At 41.4% G+C, this 16750-nt stretch overlaps 1 protein-coding gene across 2 annotated transcripts in view; it reads right to left on the reverse strand.

The window, feature by feature from the left end:
• Window positions 1-2135: 2135 nt before the first annotated feature.
• GRM1 (glutamate metabotropic receptor 1) overlaps window positions 2136-16750 on the reverse strand; it is a gene marked incomplete at both ends in the record, with an annotated part of 172946 nt that continues 158331 nt past the window's right edge. The window contains one exon of one of the 2 annotated variants that reach the window (XM_083857233.1): window positions 2136-3371. In XM_083857233.1, coding sequence (XP_083713359.1) covers window positions 2564-3371 — 808 coding nt within the window. Of the gene's footprint in view, window positions 3372-13937; window positions 13999-16750 lie in introns of those variants that run through there. The other variant, XM_083857234.1, reaches the window with a different exon arrangement.

Raw genomic sequence — 16750 nt, forward strand, 5'->3', positions numbered from 1 at the left:
CAAAGACTGCCTTCTTAGTATCAGCTCTGTGCTACTGACCACACATGTTTTTGGAAACAGCACAGCAGATCTTATACTACAATTATTAGAAGATAGAATTCATTGCCAGTGCAGTGATCAGCAAAGAAGATATGGCATCTTTCTCCCTGCTTTAAGGAGTAATCAGCATTTTAAATAAAAGAAACAGCAACAAAAAATATTCCCCTAAAAGCCCCAAGCAGAACAAAAAAATCAACCAACTAACCCTCAGTTGTCTTCAATTCATTATAGAGACATCAATATACTGACTGTCTTTGGGTAAAGTCATTTCATGCTTTCCACATCAGGACGATGAGAGCAATTGGCCACAAGTAATGTTGGAAGGAGCAAACATTGTGAAAAGGGGATGAGAAAAAAAGAGTCTCTCTGGTTTTGAGTATGAGCCAAACCTTCCAATACCAATACTGCATAATTAGGGAAAAAAACTATAAGATTGGGATCTTCAGAGAAGAATTGTAATGAGCAGGACATCTTAAAATTCAAGTGAAAAGAAAAAAAAATAATAGAATTATAATTAATTAAGGAAAAGTATGGTAGAATATTCAAAAGATGCATGGTTAAAATCAGGGTTAGTAACTATATTAACAGGAAGAGATTCCTTTAAAATATTTTTTGAAATACAGTTTGTGGAACTGTGGGACAGATCCTCATCTTCAGCTGAATTCAACAGCACAAGCAAAGATCATAGCAGATAAAATCCTGACCTGTGTATGTATAATCAGCACATTTATAAATTATAATCATCATTATAATTAAGTTCAGGCCACAACAATTAGACCTGGACTTTTATCATGCCAGTCATTAGAGAGCTTTGGATTAGGCCCATCTCTAGGAAACACATGAAAGATAGAGGAGGAGCAGGGATAAATGACAGAACTACAACCACCTGGAAGTGACCTTTAAGATGCTGTATTGTATATTAAATTCAAGAAGTGAAAGCATAAGGAAAGAACATGCAAATAAACATCATAAAGGGTTTAAAAGAACTATCAATAGCAAAACTTGGGAATTTATCCACACATTAAACACTGATGAAATTTCCTGTCCTGACATGATTTTATTTTAAATTATCTGAAGCAGTGAAATAGTTGAATTTCTTTTCCTGTCTCTCACCTGCAAGATTTCTAAAGAAAACTTTTTTTTAATTATTATTTTTTGTTAACCACACTTGCTGCAAAACATGTAATATAACAAGTTCTCAATGCACTGGTTATTAATATCATATGTCTACTTGATAAAATAGCTGCAAAACAAAGCACCCTCTTATAAGGGTAACGACTGTCTCAGCTTGTATATGAAAAAAAGGATGTGTTAGCACAGCATACAAACCTTCAAAGATCTATCGAATATTTGTAACAACGCGATATAAAAACATGATTTAAACATAAAAATATTCATAGTATATAAGACAATCTTCCAGTGGTAGTTATTGGACAGTACTCTTCACACATACCATACCCACACATACAGATACACAAATGTTCTCTCACTCTCTTGCCTGGAGTAGTGACCCCCAGCGTGGAATTGCCTTTCTTCCAGACTAACAGTTGTTGCTCTAAGTAAACAGCTATTTTTCAACGTATTTGATTCCAAAGTAACACAAAGGAATGATGCAATGGCATGACAAAATATGTTGTTTTATGAAAAGATAGTCAATAAATATTGTTCTGCTACAGGAAATGTTGTGTAACAGTTTAGCCACATGGTTTGCAACCTTATACAAAAGGGCAGTTTTTCTAAGCCCTTATCATATTACAAGCACTATGGCAAGGCTTTCTTCAGAAACCTCTTGACTCTTAACTTGATCGTATTTCTCGCTCTGTTCACAATCAGCATTAAAAGAAGCCCAAATCCCCCTCAAAAAGCAGCCTAATATGAAGAACAAATCGTTCAGATAGGAGTCAGTAAGAGCCATGTGCTTTCACATCATCTCCTCTCCCCAAAACAAAGGTCCACAGTTATGCCACCTGTAGAAACCAGGAAAAAAAAAATTATGCATATATGTCTCATTTAGCAGTAGCTTTGTTCCCCTGCAGCACACTGCGCCCTTGCAGCTCCTGGCTGTGTTACTCCCATAGCAGACAGCAGTCATGAGGTGTGCTAAGGACTTCTCCAGGTCACCCTTCCCAGAGTCCTTTTCAAGCATTGCCAACAGAGGGTGTGACTAAGTGTGATTATATTTTTTTTTCCTGCGTGTTTGTTCATTTTTTTTCCTTTTTTTTTTTTTTTTTTGCTATAGAAGTTGTTCTTTTAGTTTGTGCTTTGTTATGGTTTCCTAAGATTTTCCCAAAGTACAGTATTTTTTATTTTTAACAGAGAATCTTGAGCCCTCAGAATGGATTTTTTTTTTTAATTTTCTTTTGTTTCATTTTAGTTATTTAAGTGCAGGGTGAAGTTTTTGCCCTGCCATTTGTCACTTTGTTCTCTGCTCTCTCTCCCACAGCCCTGGGAGACTCTTCCCTGCAAGTCCTCCCGGGGGGGGGGGCAGCTGCCAAAGTCCTTCCCATCTTGTCTCTTGCAGCATCTACAGGGTGGACGAGCTTTGCTTGTAATCCCTCAGGATGACAGAGGCGTAGGTGACGTCCGGGGGCGTGCAGAGCACGGACTCGGACACGGGGGAGCTGGGCACGGAGCTGCCCGAAGCCACCGAGTCCCGGAACGGGGAGGGCGGCGTCAGCGCCGGGGACTCCTCCAGAGTCGCTTTGCTGCTCGCCGGCTCCTCGTCCTCCTCCTCTGTGCTCTTTTCGTACACGTATCCCTGAATGAGCTTCACCTTCTCGCTCTCCGCTCCCTCGGGCGGGGGAGACAGGGGCTCCTGGCTGAAGGCGGCGGCCTGGAGAGGCTGCGGGGGCGGGCAGGGCCGCACGCCATTCCCCGCGCCGGGAGCGGCCAGGACGGCGCTGAGCTCGGGGATGCCGCTGGCAAACTTGTTGACCACTCCTTGCAGCTGGTCCATGAGGGTCTGTGGCTGCAGGGGCAGGGTCTTGGGGGACTGCTCGGGCAAGAAGAGTTGGGTTTCCTCCGCGGTGCCCTGCAGCGGGGGGGTCGTGGCCACCCGCCTGTGCACCACCATGGAGGGGCTGCTGGACTGGTTGAGGTGAACGGGCTCTCTGTCTTCTTCCTCCACCACATTGTACAGAGTCTTAGTGCTGATGTCGGTAAAAGTCATGTTTTGGCCGTGGTAGTCTTTAGTGAGGGGTTTGATCACCGCTGTCTGATTGCACCCTGTCTCCTGGTTCTTCACATGCACTGACAGTCTGTGCCACGTATGTTCCCCCTTTGCATCTTGTCTTCCACCTGGTTCAGACCATGACACAGACTTTCCATTAGAACTATGAATAAAATAAAGATGGTTTATTTGCATTTACGTTAGGAAGACACAGGCAGTATAACAAACAAGCCTACAAAAATACTAATTGCTTTGCCTCATTAGTAAGCCTCCTCCCTCCAGTTTTACATGTCCTCCCAGAAATACTACATGAGAAAGCAACACTATGATTTTCATCCAAAAATGATGTTGGTTATCCATCCTACAGCCAAACTGGAAAGGCTAGCCTGCGGGAAGGGCTCTGGGAGAGCCATCTGTGCTTTGAGGACTTGAGCTGTCATTTGGTATCTAGGTTTGCTCATCATTTTCTAGGGAGGGAGAAAAAACAGGAAAAAAGTTACAGAAAAAGCTTTAATTTAACCTGATTTTCAGCTTATAGGAAATATTTTCAAGCTGTTGAAAGAAAAAGAATCCACAGTCATAGCCTTTGGCAGACTGGGTAGAGAGATAAATTGTTGCTAACTCCTCTTTTCCCTTTTATTCCCTCTCCCCCTTAGATTAGCTAACAGACAAATGAAGGACTCCCAGGGCCTCTGTCATGTAGGAGGTAAATGCACTTCTTCCCGGGTGACTGTTATTTACAAACCAGGCTAAAATTCTGGGACCGAAAACAGTTGGTTTGTGTGGGAGGAGGAACAAGCAGCAGCATGACCGTGGTGAGTCAAACCCTCCGACTCCTCATACAGCCTGGGTCCCATCAAAATGCTGGGCAGTTTGGCTGAGTGAGGATCTGAGGGTCACGTCTGACTCTGAGGAACTGTAGGTTTTTGCATTTCCCTGTTCTCTTGAAGGGAGAAGCACTCAAAGCTGAGTGGCAGCTTGTGAGCAGCTGATGGGACAGGGAGTTGAGCAGTGCTTTGAGAACCAAGCAACAGTTTAATTGCAGGTTAGGCAGTAGAGATGGTTCACAAATTATAAAATACATCATCTGGGTGGAAACCAGAGAGAAATTCAGAGATGATTTGTTCGAAGCAATCTTATCTCAGAGTTTCATCCCTCGGGGACCAGAAGCAAATGAAGGATTACAGAGAGACTGCCATGCAGATGGGAAAACAAAGTGAGTGGGATGCTGGCACAGCAGCCTCACCTCCTGCTACTGCACACAGCAGAGGAGATCACTTCCCCTACAGTACTGCAGTATTGTTCTAAGCATTTCACTTTCCTTGCTCAGACCCTCGTGGTTCTCTTTTTTTAAGGAGTAAATAATCACCACTTGAATTTTTTTTTTTAAAAAAAACATATTGACTGACTTTGTCATAGCTGGAAGAGACTGGTACAACACATATAGTGTTGTAAATCTGTCAAAACAGAAAAAGAATATACATGACAATGTGTCATTTTTCTGTCGAGCAGTAAGAGAAAAAAAAGGATTTTAGGTGGATCCAAGCTAGGAAGCTCATCTCCAACTCCAGGCTCCAAATGCTGGACCTGTGACTCACCACCTCTGTGGGAACTGGGGCACATGAAAGAGCCGATCTAAAATATTCATAACTCCTCAAAGCATGTAGTTGGGAGGACCTGGAGATGTTTTGATTTAGAGCTTTAACCTAAGAAATAAGAAATCTGTGTTCCCAGCTGAAGAAGGAAACTTCTATATTACGGTGATCAATGAAAAGATAATGAAGGTTTATAAGCATTCCTGTTTTGATCAAATGAGCTATGGGATGACTTTTTTTTTTTTTTTTTTTTTTTTTTTTTTTTTTTTTTTAAGTGCTATAAAGATAAGCAAATGAGTGTAACTCTTGGGTGTGAAAAATTTTTAAAGTAATGTTGAACATGCCAAGAACTGTAAACTCTTCACACAGAAACACATTTGGTCTACTTTAACTTCAAAACAAGTCTCTTCTTGTAGGGAGGAAAATAAGTCAGGTGCTCTTGTATTTTGCTGATGCTGTAGCTTACAAATACTGCAAAGGGCTTTTTTTAAAAAAATATGATGATTATCTGCTGCCTTTTATGCTAAGTCCACTTTTGCATCATTTATTTCTTCATATCTAGTTTTGGTGCATCGTCTCACTTTTGAATCCCTCCTCACACCATCTGTTTTTTCTCTATCTCATTTTATTTCCAAGATTTTGTGTTTTACATCAAAGGCAAGCACAGCTATTTTAAGGAACTCACTACCTCTGTCTTCAAGTCCTGCTCCTATTTAGTTCATTTCCCTCTCCCTTGCTCTCAAATTCTGCTCTTCTTTTTTTTCTGTAGCACTTTCCACAGTCTCATGTTTATGGCCATGCTTAAACTGTGCTGGGACTGCAATGTCCAAATGTGAGCAAATCATTTCATCAGGATTTATCTGGTAGCAACTTGCTCCTCGGGGAGAGCTGGTGCTACTGACACACCTTGCCTCTGCTTGCCAGACCTTACTGCTCATGGCTCCAGTGGCCTCATGACAAAGAGCTGCAGTGGCTCTCTGTGGGATTCATTTGACAAGATCCATAGATTATCCACCTCAAATTATTGTTCCAGCTCTTTTCCTCTACTTGCACTTCTTGCTAAGTCCAACCACTGCTAGCCTGTGAATGAGTCACATTTTGAGATGGTCTCAAGACTATTATAGAAATACCTGGGCTCTGTCTTGCTGGACAGCTGCTAGGGGATCAGACTGAGTTTGACACATTCAGGCAGAATTCATCATTAACATACAAGAAAAGCACTTATTATTCTGGAACAAAGAGCAGCCATCTTGAATATCATTAATTGACATTTAGACAAAAAGCAAAGATGGGTCTGCAAAAGCTCAGACCTGGACTGTGTCTCAGTGAGAGAAGGAGTCGTCTCATTTGTGCAAAGCAACAATGACAATCCTGACTCTGTGGTCACCATTCGCTAAGTGATTGCCATCTCCTCTTTTGAAGGAAACATTCTCTTTTGAAGGAAACATTGGAGAAGGTCAAGATCAAAATAATCTGCCTGGGATAATGGGAGAAGGGGTGGTTTTCCACACAAAAGCAAGAGAGGGTACCAAGCTACATCACAGTTGGGGTATTGAAAACCTGATGTTCGATTGCACAGCGACGAGGTGGCACAAAGTGGTGGTTTCTTCATTTTATCAAGAGGGTGATTACCCAGTTCGTGTCCAGCATGTATTTATTCATCTTTCCTAACTCTAACCTTTCTGGTCTCAATTTCTCATAGGATTTAGACTTCACACTTTCTGCATAGAAATGAACTTCTTGGAATCTCAAGGGATCTTCAGGTTTGTACTTGCATATGTGCAGTGTAACACTCCAAGTACTATTTCTCCAGATCCTCCCATCTAGTCTACATGTTGAGGAAGATTCCTGGATAGCCTATCAAGCACACAGGGTGGGCTTGCTTTTGCTTATAGGCAAGAACATACTTTGAATTTAGATGCTTTTTCTCAATTTTCACTACAGCTTTATCTATGTGTTTTGTATTTTGGGGGAAATAGAAGTAAATATAATTTTTGTGTAAGTTTTTATTAGTTTCATGAGGAGAGTTGTTTCTATTTTTGATAATTCAAAATTTTGCTTCCAATGCATGCATTGATCTTTGTAACGTACTCTCTGCATGACTCTGGGGCATTTTCAGCTTTCTTTCTTTGTTATAGATGCTAAACAAGATGGAAGACAACTTCAGATCCTAATAGTTACTTGCTGAAATTCTTTAAAAGTACTGATGCACCAAAGTCTGAGAGTATGGTTCAACATTCCCACTTCAAAATGCCTGCCCAACAATAGGACATGCCTATAACTTGTTAGACAGCTCACTGTTTTTTGTCAGGTATCTCCAGATTCCCAAAACCTGGCCCCTCCTTTTGACCAGGAGTTCCCCAGACCTATGTCCCGTGTCAGCCAAGAACAGAGTCCTGCTCTTGCCAGTTCCTGGAGCATCTGGCCTTGCTGGCTTCCTTGGAGCAGTGTCAAGTCTGAGTACTCCACAACAGTCGGTTCTTCTCCATACTGCAGGATTCTGAGGATGCCTTGCTTTAGATGTTGGATAGAAAAGGTTTCTTTACACCTCAGAGGCTGAATGCTTCTGAGGTGAAAAATTATTGTCCCATTGGTCTAAGGTAAGTTAGTCTGTGCAATTCTCTGATCCTTTCACCAGCAAAGTTATACCCTGAGATCCAGAGCACAGAGAATAGACACCTTTGAGTCCTGTGTGCCTGAAACTTTGTTTTCAAGTGAATATCTTTTTTTTTTGCCTTGAACATTTTATGCATAACAATCCCTAATTGACAGCACATGAAATAGTTAAGCAGTGTGGTATGTGTTCTGATGAGGAAGCTCCAGGAACCCACAGGTTAAAAAATGGCTTCAGATGCAGTCAGGCAAAATGCTTGAGAAAGAGCCTTTTCTGTTTAGGACAAGAAGGGACATTCCTTGATATGTTAAGAGTTCATCCCCTGTTTTGTCCTTTCAGGATGCCAGAGTGGTGGTCTGCTATCTTCTCCAAGTGAGCAGGAGCTGAGGAAGAATCTTAAGCTTGCTGAGATGAGTGATACAGTCATGTGGGCCACCTTGGTGGTGTTAGACAAGACACAGATTTAATATATGAGGCTGTTTGGGTTTTTTTAAAGCAACATTGGCAATTAACCAGAGGAAGATGTTGTAGAAGAAATAATAAATATTACCTGTCTTTCATTGCCAGGCCAATGCTTTGGCCAAACCTCCTTGTAGTTACTGTAGAAACTAACATGCCACAGCCAGTAGGAAGCGCTGGGATAACCTGGCAGTCCCTTCTATGATGATAAAATTTTAGTAATGAACATAAAATGCAAGTGTAGAAAATGAGAAGCTTATCAACTTTGTCAGGAAAAATTAAGTCCTAAAAGAACCCTGAACTGTCTTACCAGCAACCAGAGGAGGTCAGTGTCAGTCACTGCCCAGTCACCAAATGCTGCTCCTCCTTTCAGAGAGCCCAGCTACAGGCACTGACAGCTGGCTCCAGAGCACAGAACGTGCAGAGCTATCCCTGAGCACTGACACAGGGGTGACCAGCCTTTGGAGGCAGTGGGATGCAGAGCAAAAAGAAATGCTCTCTTCAAAAGCTGTGCATTGGACAGAACCTTTGTCATTCCCACACTGCACTTGCTGTTGGATGGCATCCTAGGGAAGACAGTGGAGGAATTTCTGCCCTACCCACAGAGAGGCAGTCAGCAAAGGACAAACTTTCTCCAGCCCTGCAGTCATGTAAGTGCTAATGAGCCTGACTAAAGCTCTGTCCCACTGCTGCCTCACGGCTCCCAGGGCCTAAGCTAACAAACCGAAAATTTAAGGCTGATACCTGCACTGCAGCCCACTGCAGGTGCTTTGTTGGTATCCCCAAGGTCTCTTCCATTATTGTCTCTGTTTCAGTAAGGCCACTGGGGCATGAAATTTGATTAAGGGAGTGAGCAGATTTTAATGCAGGGTAGTGATATCTCTCTCTCACTGAGCAGCCGCTCCCCTCAGAGCTGCCACAGCCAGCCCTGGTGCTCATTAGCAAAGCAAGCCATGCTGGTCTGCGTGTTCCTGCAAGCCTAACTTCTAGAATACTGGTTCTAGGGACTCATCTCTTAAACCTGGCTTGGTAAAACTTCTCTGCACTCTCTCATGGGTGAAGGAGCCATCATCGACCACAGTCCCTATCTGCTGTAGGCTCAGGATTTTTGCCTCATATATTCACAAAATGAAAAAAAGAATCACAAAACAATTTCAGCCTTAGTTCTTTTAGACTATAATCTCTATTTTAGTGACAAGAGGAACTTAAAACTGTTCTCACAGCATGGTTCCAATGCTTTTGTTTATTGCTGTATAATTAGGGCAACATTTAACCTCCCACTTGTGTTTCTAGAAATTTAAGCTATTTAACTAACTTTTCCTTGTTGCTCTGCTCCTGCCCCTCCCCCCTGCCCCACCTTTTTTGTTTTGGACAAAATTGCCTTAGGCATTGGACACAAGATTCTATGTAAATTAGAGCACTGCTTTAAATGTATGGTGAAAACTGCTACATAAAATATAAGAAAACATAATGCTATCACACTGTCTTGCCAGGGCAGAACCTGATGATCCTTAGAGGTGTTGTGACTGATCTCAAGTCCAGAGCTGCCTTTCTGACTCTGTCTAGCCACTAGTTTATGTAAAATAAATGTAACATATTCAGTTCTTTCATAACTTACTCTAATGCAGAAGTTAAGTATTACTTCATCTGAGTTACACATAGGCTTTCTACTGTATATTGATCCTATTGATAATGGTGGTATTTTTTTCTCTTTTAAATCGAGATCTTAATATTATACAGTCTGTAATGTGGATGCAGTCGGTATGCCTAGGCTAAGTACCCTGTGATGAGATCCTGGTTTCCACCCACAGGGTCTCCAAGGTCTTTCCATCTGGGGTCCATCCACGGGGATCAGACCCTTGGGCAGGAACAGAGGCTGGCAGCCCTCCTCACCTCACTGCTCTGGTCACCCAGACAGAGAAAGCTGGAACCAGGTCTGGGGTCACCAACTTTACATTTGTGTTACCATAGAAGTGGATTGCTTCTAGGCTCATACCTGGCCCTAAGGGTAGGGAATTATTTCCAAATCCAACAGCTCTGATATAGCCAAATATCCCAAAATAAGTAGATTTACTCACTTTGAGACATAATAATTTTTATGTACATAGATGCTTTTGTACAGCTGTGAATTTGGGGGGAGTGGGGGGGTGGTGAAAGAAATGGTCAGTGCATTGCTTCAGTGTAGTTGAAGTCCCCCAACTTGAGCATGTATCATAGATCTAACCTACCTAGCTCAACAGAGTGAGAATATTACACTCATGATGTATTTGAAGGTGTGGCTGCTAATTATAATTACTACTAGAAGTTTGGAGTCTCATCTGAAATGCAGAAGCTGTGTCAATCATCCAATATTAGTGAAAAATTTTGCTTCACCTGTGTGTTCATTAGGTATTTTGAAAAAAATTATCAAATAACTACTAAAGTGTTGCTTTGAGAAAACAATCTAATAGATAATACAAAGTTCAGGATAATAAACAATTTGTCATAAACAGCAAGAAAATTCATCCTGTGTTCAAGAAATGAAGATGAGGAACCTGCAAATCAAAGCGAAATTAAAAAGTGCTCTTAGTAGTGAATATCTTTTTAATCTGTTTATTTTATTAGTATTAACTAAACCCCATCAAATATTCAGAATGAATTCATCTTATCGAATCATTTTTATATTTTTTTAAGAATAATGAGGTTAATGCATGGGATATCATGGTGTAAATCATCATAGGTCCTCTGTTATCAACGGAGAAGCACATTTATGTTATCTGAAGTTGTGTTTCATGCTGCAAATTCAAATAAATGTACATGACAATGCAGCCAATGCCAATGCCTGAGCTGAAGCATGCATTGTGACAGGCTCAGAAGGGAGCACAGTTGATAGAACCTGAAAACTGAAAAGTACAATGTTTTGAGCAAAGGAACCTGGAAAGCTTAGGAACATACAAAGAAAATGCTAGAATTAAATTCATTTACAAAAAGTGTAGGTGGGTGGAACTAAGGCAAGACAGTTTTGTAGGACTGGGAGGCTGTGAAGATCAACAACCTTCAAAAAACATTGCATCAAAGTAAATGCCATGGAGCTGCTATTGAATAAGAAACACTAATTGATGAACTTTGAATAGAATAAAACCACAAAAATTGCCCATGGATTCTGTATTTCCCACTCAAAAGCACCACACCAGGGTGCAGAGATCAGGAGGTCTTTCCTATAAATGCAGTTTAATAGTAATTAAGACAGTTGGCGGTTTTGCCTTGCTTTCTGTAAACCTCTGTGATTCTGATGGAAAATTATTTGGGCCACCATGTTTTTTTACCAAAAAGATATTGACAACCTGAAATCTGTGTCGTGGACAGCAATAAAAAACACTGGGGACACAGGATAGAGTGCATGAGATAGAGTGCATAATCTGTTTCTTTTCAAGCATTCTCAAAGGCATTAACACCAAGGCTGAAAGGTATTTCACATGGCATGGAGATGCCTGAGACTCCTAAATGGAGCTACAAAAGGGCCAAATTATACTGCATGCCCAGAAAATTTCCTACTCAATAGCTGTATCAGAGAAGGAGTAATTCCTAATGAACAGAAAAGCCTGTTTTCCTGGGTATTTCCTGTCAAAAAGTGTGTAACCCTTGCAGAGGTAGTGGTCAATGTGGTCCTTCTTCTGCAACAACTTGTCAGATTTTCTGGTATACTTGAGAATAAAATAAATCCCAACAGTTTAAACAGGGCTTAAAGAGCTGTCAGACTTGCCTTAACATGCCAACATTTTGAGTGCTTAACCCTGTGGCAAACTTAGCCAAGTTTAGGAAGCTTAGTCATGAGGCCTCTTGTTATTAATGTACAGCTCTCTCTAATATGCTGCAGTAGATAGAGCAGCCTGTAAAGCCTGTGGGTTTTTTGGGTGTATCCAAAAGTTTCCATGGTAACGAATGTGCAGCTTCAGAAGAAAAGAGCCCTGAAACTCTGAGCTGATGCTTCTGGGGTTTTTTTAATATGATAATCAAATGTTATGATTATATATTTTAATGATTCTGCATTTCTAACCATCTCCAGCACTGTACAGAGAATGGAGATGAACATTAGTGAAAAAAATGATGCTAAGTATTATACGCATCAAAACACAAGACAGTTTCAAGAGTCTGTATCTACTTGCTTGTAGGTGGGAGCTGAGGAAAGCCATACATTCGTGTGATTTCTAGCATGTTGAGGTGGTGAAGCAGGGACTCCTAAGGAAAATCTAGGCTTACAAACTGCTGGAGTTCTGGTGAATGAGGCTGAGGCTTGAGACCAGGTGGAGTGATGGGCAGCTGATATGATGGAGAATTGTCTACTGCTCAGACTGGGCTGTGTGGCCACAGGTAGCTCAGGCTGCTGATGGAAGATGGGCCCTTCCCTGAGCCACAGTGCAATGCTACCAGGCCTCTGAACACATCAGCCCTGGCTGGAGGCAGAGGGAAGTCTGTGGGGCAGGGACAGGCCAAAATAACGAGCTTCATGCTCAGGAGATCTGAAAAACTCCCCTGCTTCTTGAAGCCATTTTTATCTGGTCAGCTACAAGCATTTGCAGACCAGTTGACAGGTTGGATTCCCACCAGAGGTGTTTCTCAGGAGCTTATGCAGATAAGGATTCTTTTTTTCCAAACTGACAAAAAATATCCCAAACATGGTCATGCAAAAAGCAGGAGTTGCAGCTCTCCCTGTCCTCAGGAGGTTCACAGCTTGTGCCCATGCTTTTTTGAATAGAATCTGTTGTTGCATTTGCTTTTGCTTCCTAACAGTATGCCTGTGTTGGACTCTCATTTGAATTTCCAGACAGACAATTGGTGATCTGTACCCTGAGAATCTGCAGCACTTGTTCCAACTCAGAAAAGAGGGGTGTATTGTTCTGACTAGAAGATAGTAACAAATACTTTGTACTGCTCCTTACACTGCCTGTGTACAGTTTGCCTTTCTGAGTGCCAAATCTGGTTGCCGCACAAGCCCTGTAAAGCCATCATGACTGCTCCAAATGTATGATGTGTTTTGTGGATTTCTTCTGATCTGCAAATCGGAGGGGCAGGTTGGATTGAATTCATTTTGTTGCTACATGTCCCAAAATTGCATAGACTTTGAGAGACATACACAGAGCTAGAATGCTTTGCCCCGCTCAGGGCAGTGTAACAGCATCTCTGGTTGCAGCGAGCAGCACTGCCCAAAATGCTGTGTCAGTGGATCACAAGCATCTTTCCACCGAGTCACTGCACAATCTTCCCTGGGGCAGGGAGCAGGACTCTTTCACATCTGCTGCCTATCAGATGGAAATGGGCACAGATCTGGAAGAAACGAGGTGAAGCCTTTCTCTTTTTCGCAACAGCTTGCTTGTTTTCTCCACCGTGTTTGTGTTTGCTCAGAGAGGGCAGTATTTGCACTTCTTGCTTCTGAAGAGCTGAACTTCGCTATTGTCTGCTGAATGCAGAACTATGCAGAATCTGAACATCTTTCAGAAATTACAACAGAAAAAAGATTCACTGCTATTATTTTGAGGTGCTGTTTGTTCCTACGACAAATCCTGCAGGTTTTATTTACATGTGCCTTCTTGTGATTTCCCTGTTTTCTGCAAATCCCACCAAACAAGAGTTTTCTGTGTTCCCTCAGCTGGGTCTGCAGCCGCAGTTCGCTGACAAGCACAGGTTAGCAAGAGCTGTGCACAGCAAAGGTGTCTCGCCATGTAAAGCACACAGGATAATGTCATCTCTATGCAAAACTATAAAAAGGAGAAAAATGTTGGCTAAATGGAAAAAGAAGATAAAATTAGTACAAAAAAAGAGGACATATTTGCAAAGTTCTAGGCATTTGGAAATAAAAAAATTAAAAGCTGCAAAAAAATTATTCAGTGTCCTCTTCATCACATCTGGACAATGTTTAAAGTATTGTGTGAAACAAGGGGACATAAGCAAATTTCCCATCTTTAATGGCATGCACCACATTTGTCCCATCATTAGACATGATAAACCAATGAGAAAAAGAAAGCAAGGGGTAAAACCACTCTTTGTCATGCAGCTTCTCTTACACATTCACTGCAGGGATTTTTCAAAGCTGCACATGTGCCGACGGACACTGGCTGGTGGGCGAGAACTCTGGCTGCCTCTTCCTGAAGATTGAAAAGAAAAAGACACCCAGTGAGTGGCTATACATATGGTGGCTATACCACTCAATAGGTGCCTGTCCCTGACCTATGTCTGTGGGCTTTTCCATCTTTTATCCTCATGTCACCTCAAGTTCCACATAGATTTCTCCTTGGCTCCAGCACAATACTGTTTAAAATAGATTTTCATGATGTTCATTCTGCTTCCTGTACTGAGCCTTGATGCACTTTACATACCAGATGGCAAGGGCTGCTGTGCAACTAGCTGTCAGAGGAACTTCACCCCTGGTATTCTCAACATAGGATGAAATGATGAAAAAAGAAGCATCTGCCCTTCACATCTTATTTACAAAAGCATCACCAAAAGCTTTTGTTGGTGGAGTTTGTAATATATCCTCAGCTGCTACCTTTTCCTTTGTCTCTCTTCTCCTAATCAGTTTTTCAAAATGTTTCTTTTACTTTTGGAGCTCTAGCTGAATAGTCACTAGCTTTCATTATACATTAATTCATTGCTGTGCTTCTCTTTTTTAAAGGAAGCATTGGATTTATTGAGGTAGACACAAAATGAATAGTCTCCTAAGCACTCTATCTGCAATGGTAATTCAATACAGAATTGTAGATTGCAGTTTGGGCTATTAATATAGGATGATTTCCACTTCATTTTTCTTTTCCTCCTTGCCCTGTCAAGCAGATGCAAATTATCATTTGTCTCCCCCAGTATCAATAAAAATAATATACACACACATGTGCTTTGACAAAAATCTCAGGTATTTTTGCACATGGAATGTATCACTGAATTTCTGGAAAAAAATAAATCATCACTGTATTGCAAATAAAATGCAAATCGAAATTCAGCATTTCTCCTCATCAAACAGTCATAGTGCATGCTTGCCAGACTTCCATGTACCTCAGAATGACAGATTCATGGATGTTGTGTGCATGTACTACATACTCAGTACATGAACCAAACAAGCCATTCCTCTCACCACATACTAAAGCAGAGGAGCACAGCATGATGTACAGGGAAAACATGCATACGCATTTGGGAGCAGTAGATGCCTTGAGATGACTTCTGATGAATAAAACACAAATAAGACATTCTGCTGAGCAATTTTGCCAACCTGATTACTTTGAAGCCTCTAGAAAAATTAATTTCCTTACCAGGTGCAATGAGATCACTGAGATTTGAAATTTTAAAAGTGATCATGACTAGGAACTTAGCTACCCTGCTCTGTCCTCCACCCTTATTAAAGTTACAGGGATTATTAGGCTTCTGATTAGACAGCATATTCAGCATTTCTACAGTCTTCCAATTTTCTTAATGAGTTGAGAGAATAAGAGCTTTCTACTTCTTGTGCTTTTTTGTTCAGTCACAGGAGCTAATTTTACAAAACAAGTAGCAACATGTAGTTGATTATCTGAAAGAAAAACCTGGAACTAAATGTATTTTGCACACATGCAGTGCTGTGCACTCAGCGGAGGGCACACAGCCACAGAGAGCCCTGCCTAGGACCATGGAAAGGGTGGGAGACTTTTGTTTCAGAGCACTGCTTGGAACTTGGATCTTTCTGAGTCAACAGGCTTTGGCAGCCACCGTTCCTCAGCTGCTGCCATTTGCTGTTGCCTATGGCTTACTTTGCTGTATCCCCTTTGTATTTCTTCTTATTCACGTATATAAATCCCTGAAGTGAGTTCAGAACATTTTGCTCTCCAAGCTATGGGCATTTGTAGGTCTTGTTATGAAATCCTTCTAAGTGAAAGGAAGAAAGAAACCTGCTTCCTTCCAGCTGGAAATGCCTCAAAACATATCCAAAACACAGCAAGGTCCTCTCTTACTGTGACTGCGGTTGTGCTCCTTGCCAAAATCAGACACAGACATTACATCTAAGAGAGTATGCAACCCCCAAATGCCTGGCCAGGTTTACATTCTGGAGGAGGTTGTTGTTAAAATGCTGCCAAGCTCCATCAAAGCAGTGGTCTGCCTTTTGATCAAGGTCAAGGGTGATCCCCAAATGGTGATGCACAGCATATACACAACAGAAATCACCTAAATCTCAGGGTTTGTGCTTCAGTAGAATTTGAATTTAGAGTGAAATTTAGATTTATAGTATGGGAAATGTAGTGCATATGTTGATTGTACTTCAGTGAAATATTTTCCAATTTCAAATCAATGTCAACTGTATAAATAATAATAAAAACTTTTGATGCATTGAATATGATGCATCTTTGTAGGCTTTCTTTTATCTTCCTTGTATTGTGTGCTAATACTTCAGAGCTGTGATTCAGAATTAATGCCCAGATCTCTATACCTTTTTTTTTTTTTTTTGAAAAATGATGATCATGTATCCCTCCTTCTTTCTCCTAACCTTGCAGGCAGTAATGGCACTTCACATACATTTTTCTGGTTATAAGACATTAGATACTCTGCCATCTTTACAATATGAGGATTAATGAGTCATTTTGAGGGCAGTCTTCTCAAGGGTAATTCTTGCTGAGTAGTTATTTGCATCCTGCAGCCAGAGGCAGGATGAATCTTCTGTGCATTTGAACAAGGAGCTGGCATACCATCATGAAAGTGTCTGAGTTGCTTTATAAGGAACCCCTGGGTGCAATAACAGGGAGTCTGGCAGAGGAAGCAGGGTGGAGGTGCAGAGGGTTCCTGAAAGAAGTGGCTTAATTGCTTTACTTTATGTTCTTTGAAGCAGAAAAGTGCTTCTGGCTAGTAATTCAGAACAGGGTAGGTAACAATCCTGTTGAA

This window comes from Zosterops lateralis, assembly GCF_965231275.1.
Source record: "Zosterops lateralis genome assembly, chromosome: 3".
Classification (NCBI taxonomy): Eukaryota; Metazoa; Chordata; class Aves; order Passeriformes; family Zosteropidae; genus Zosterops; species Zosterops lateralis.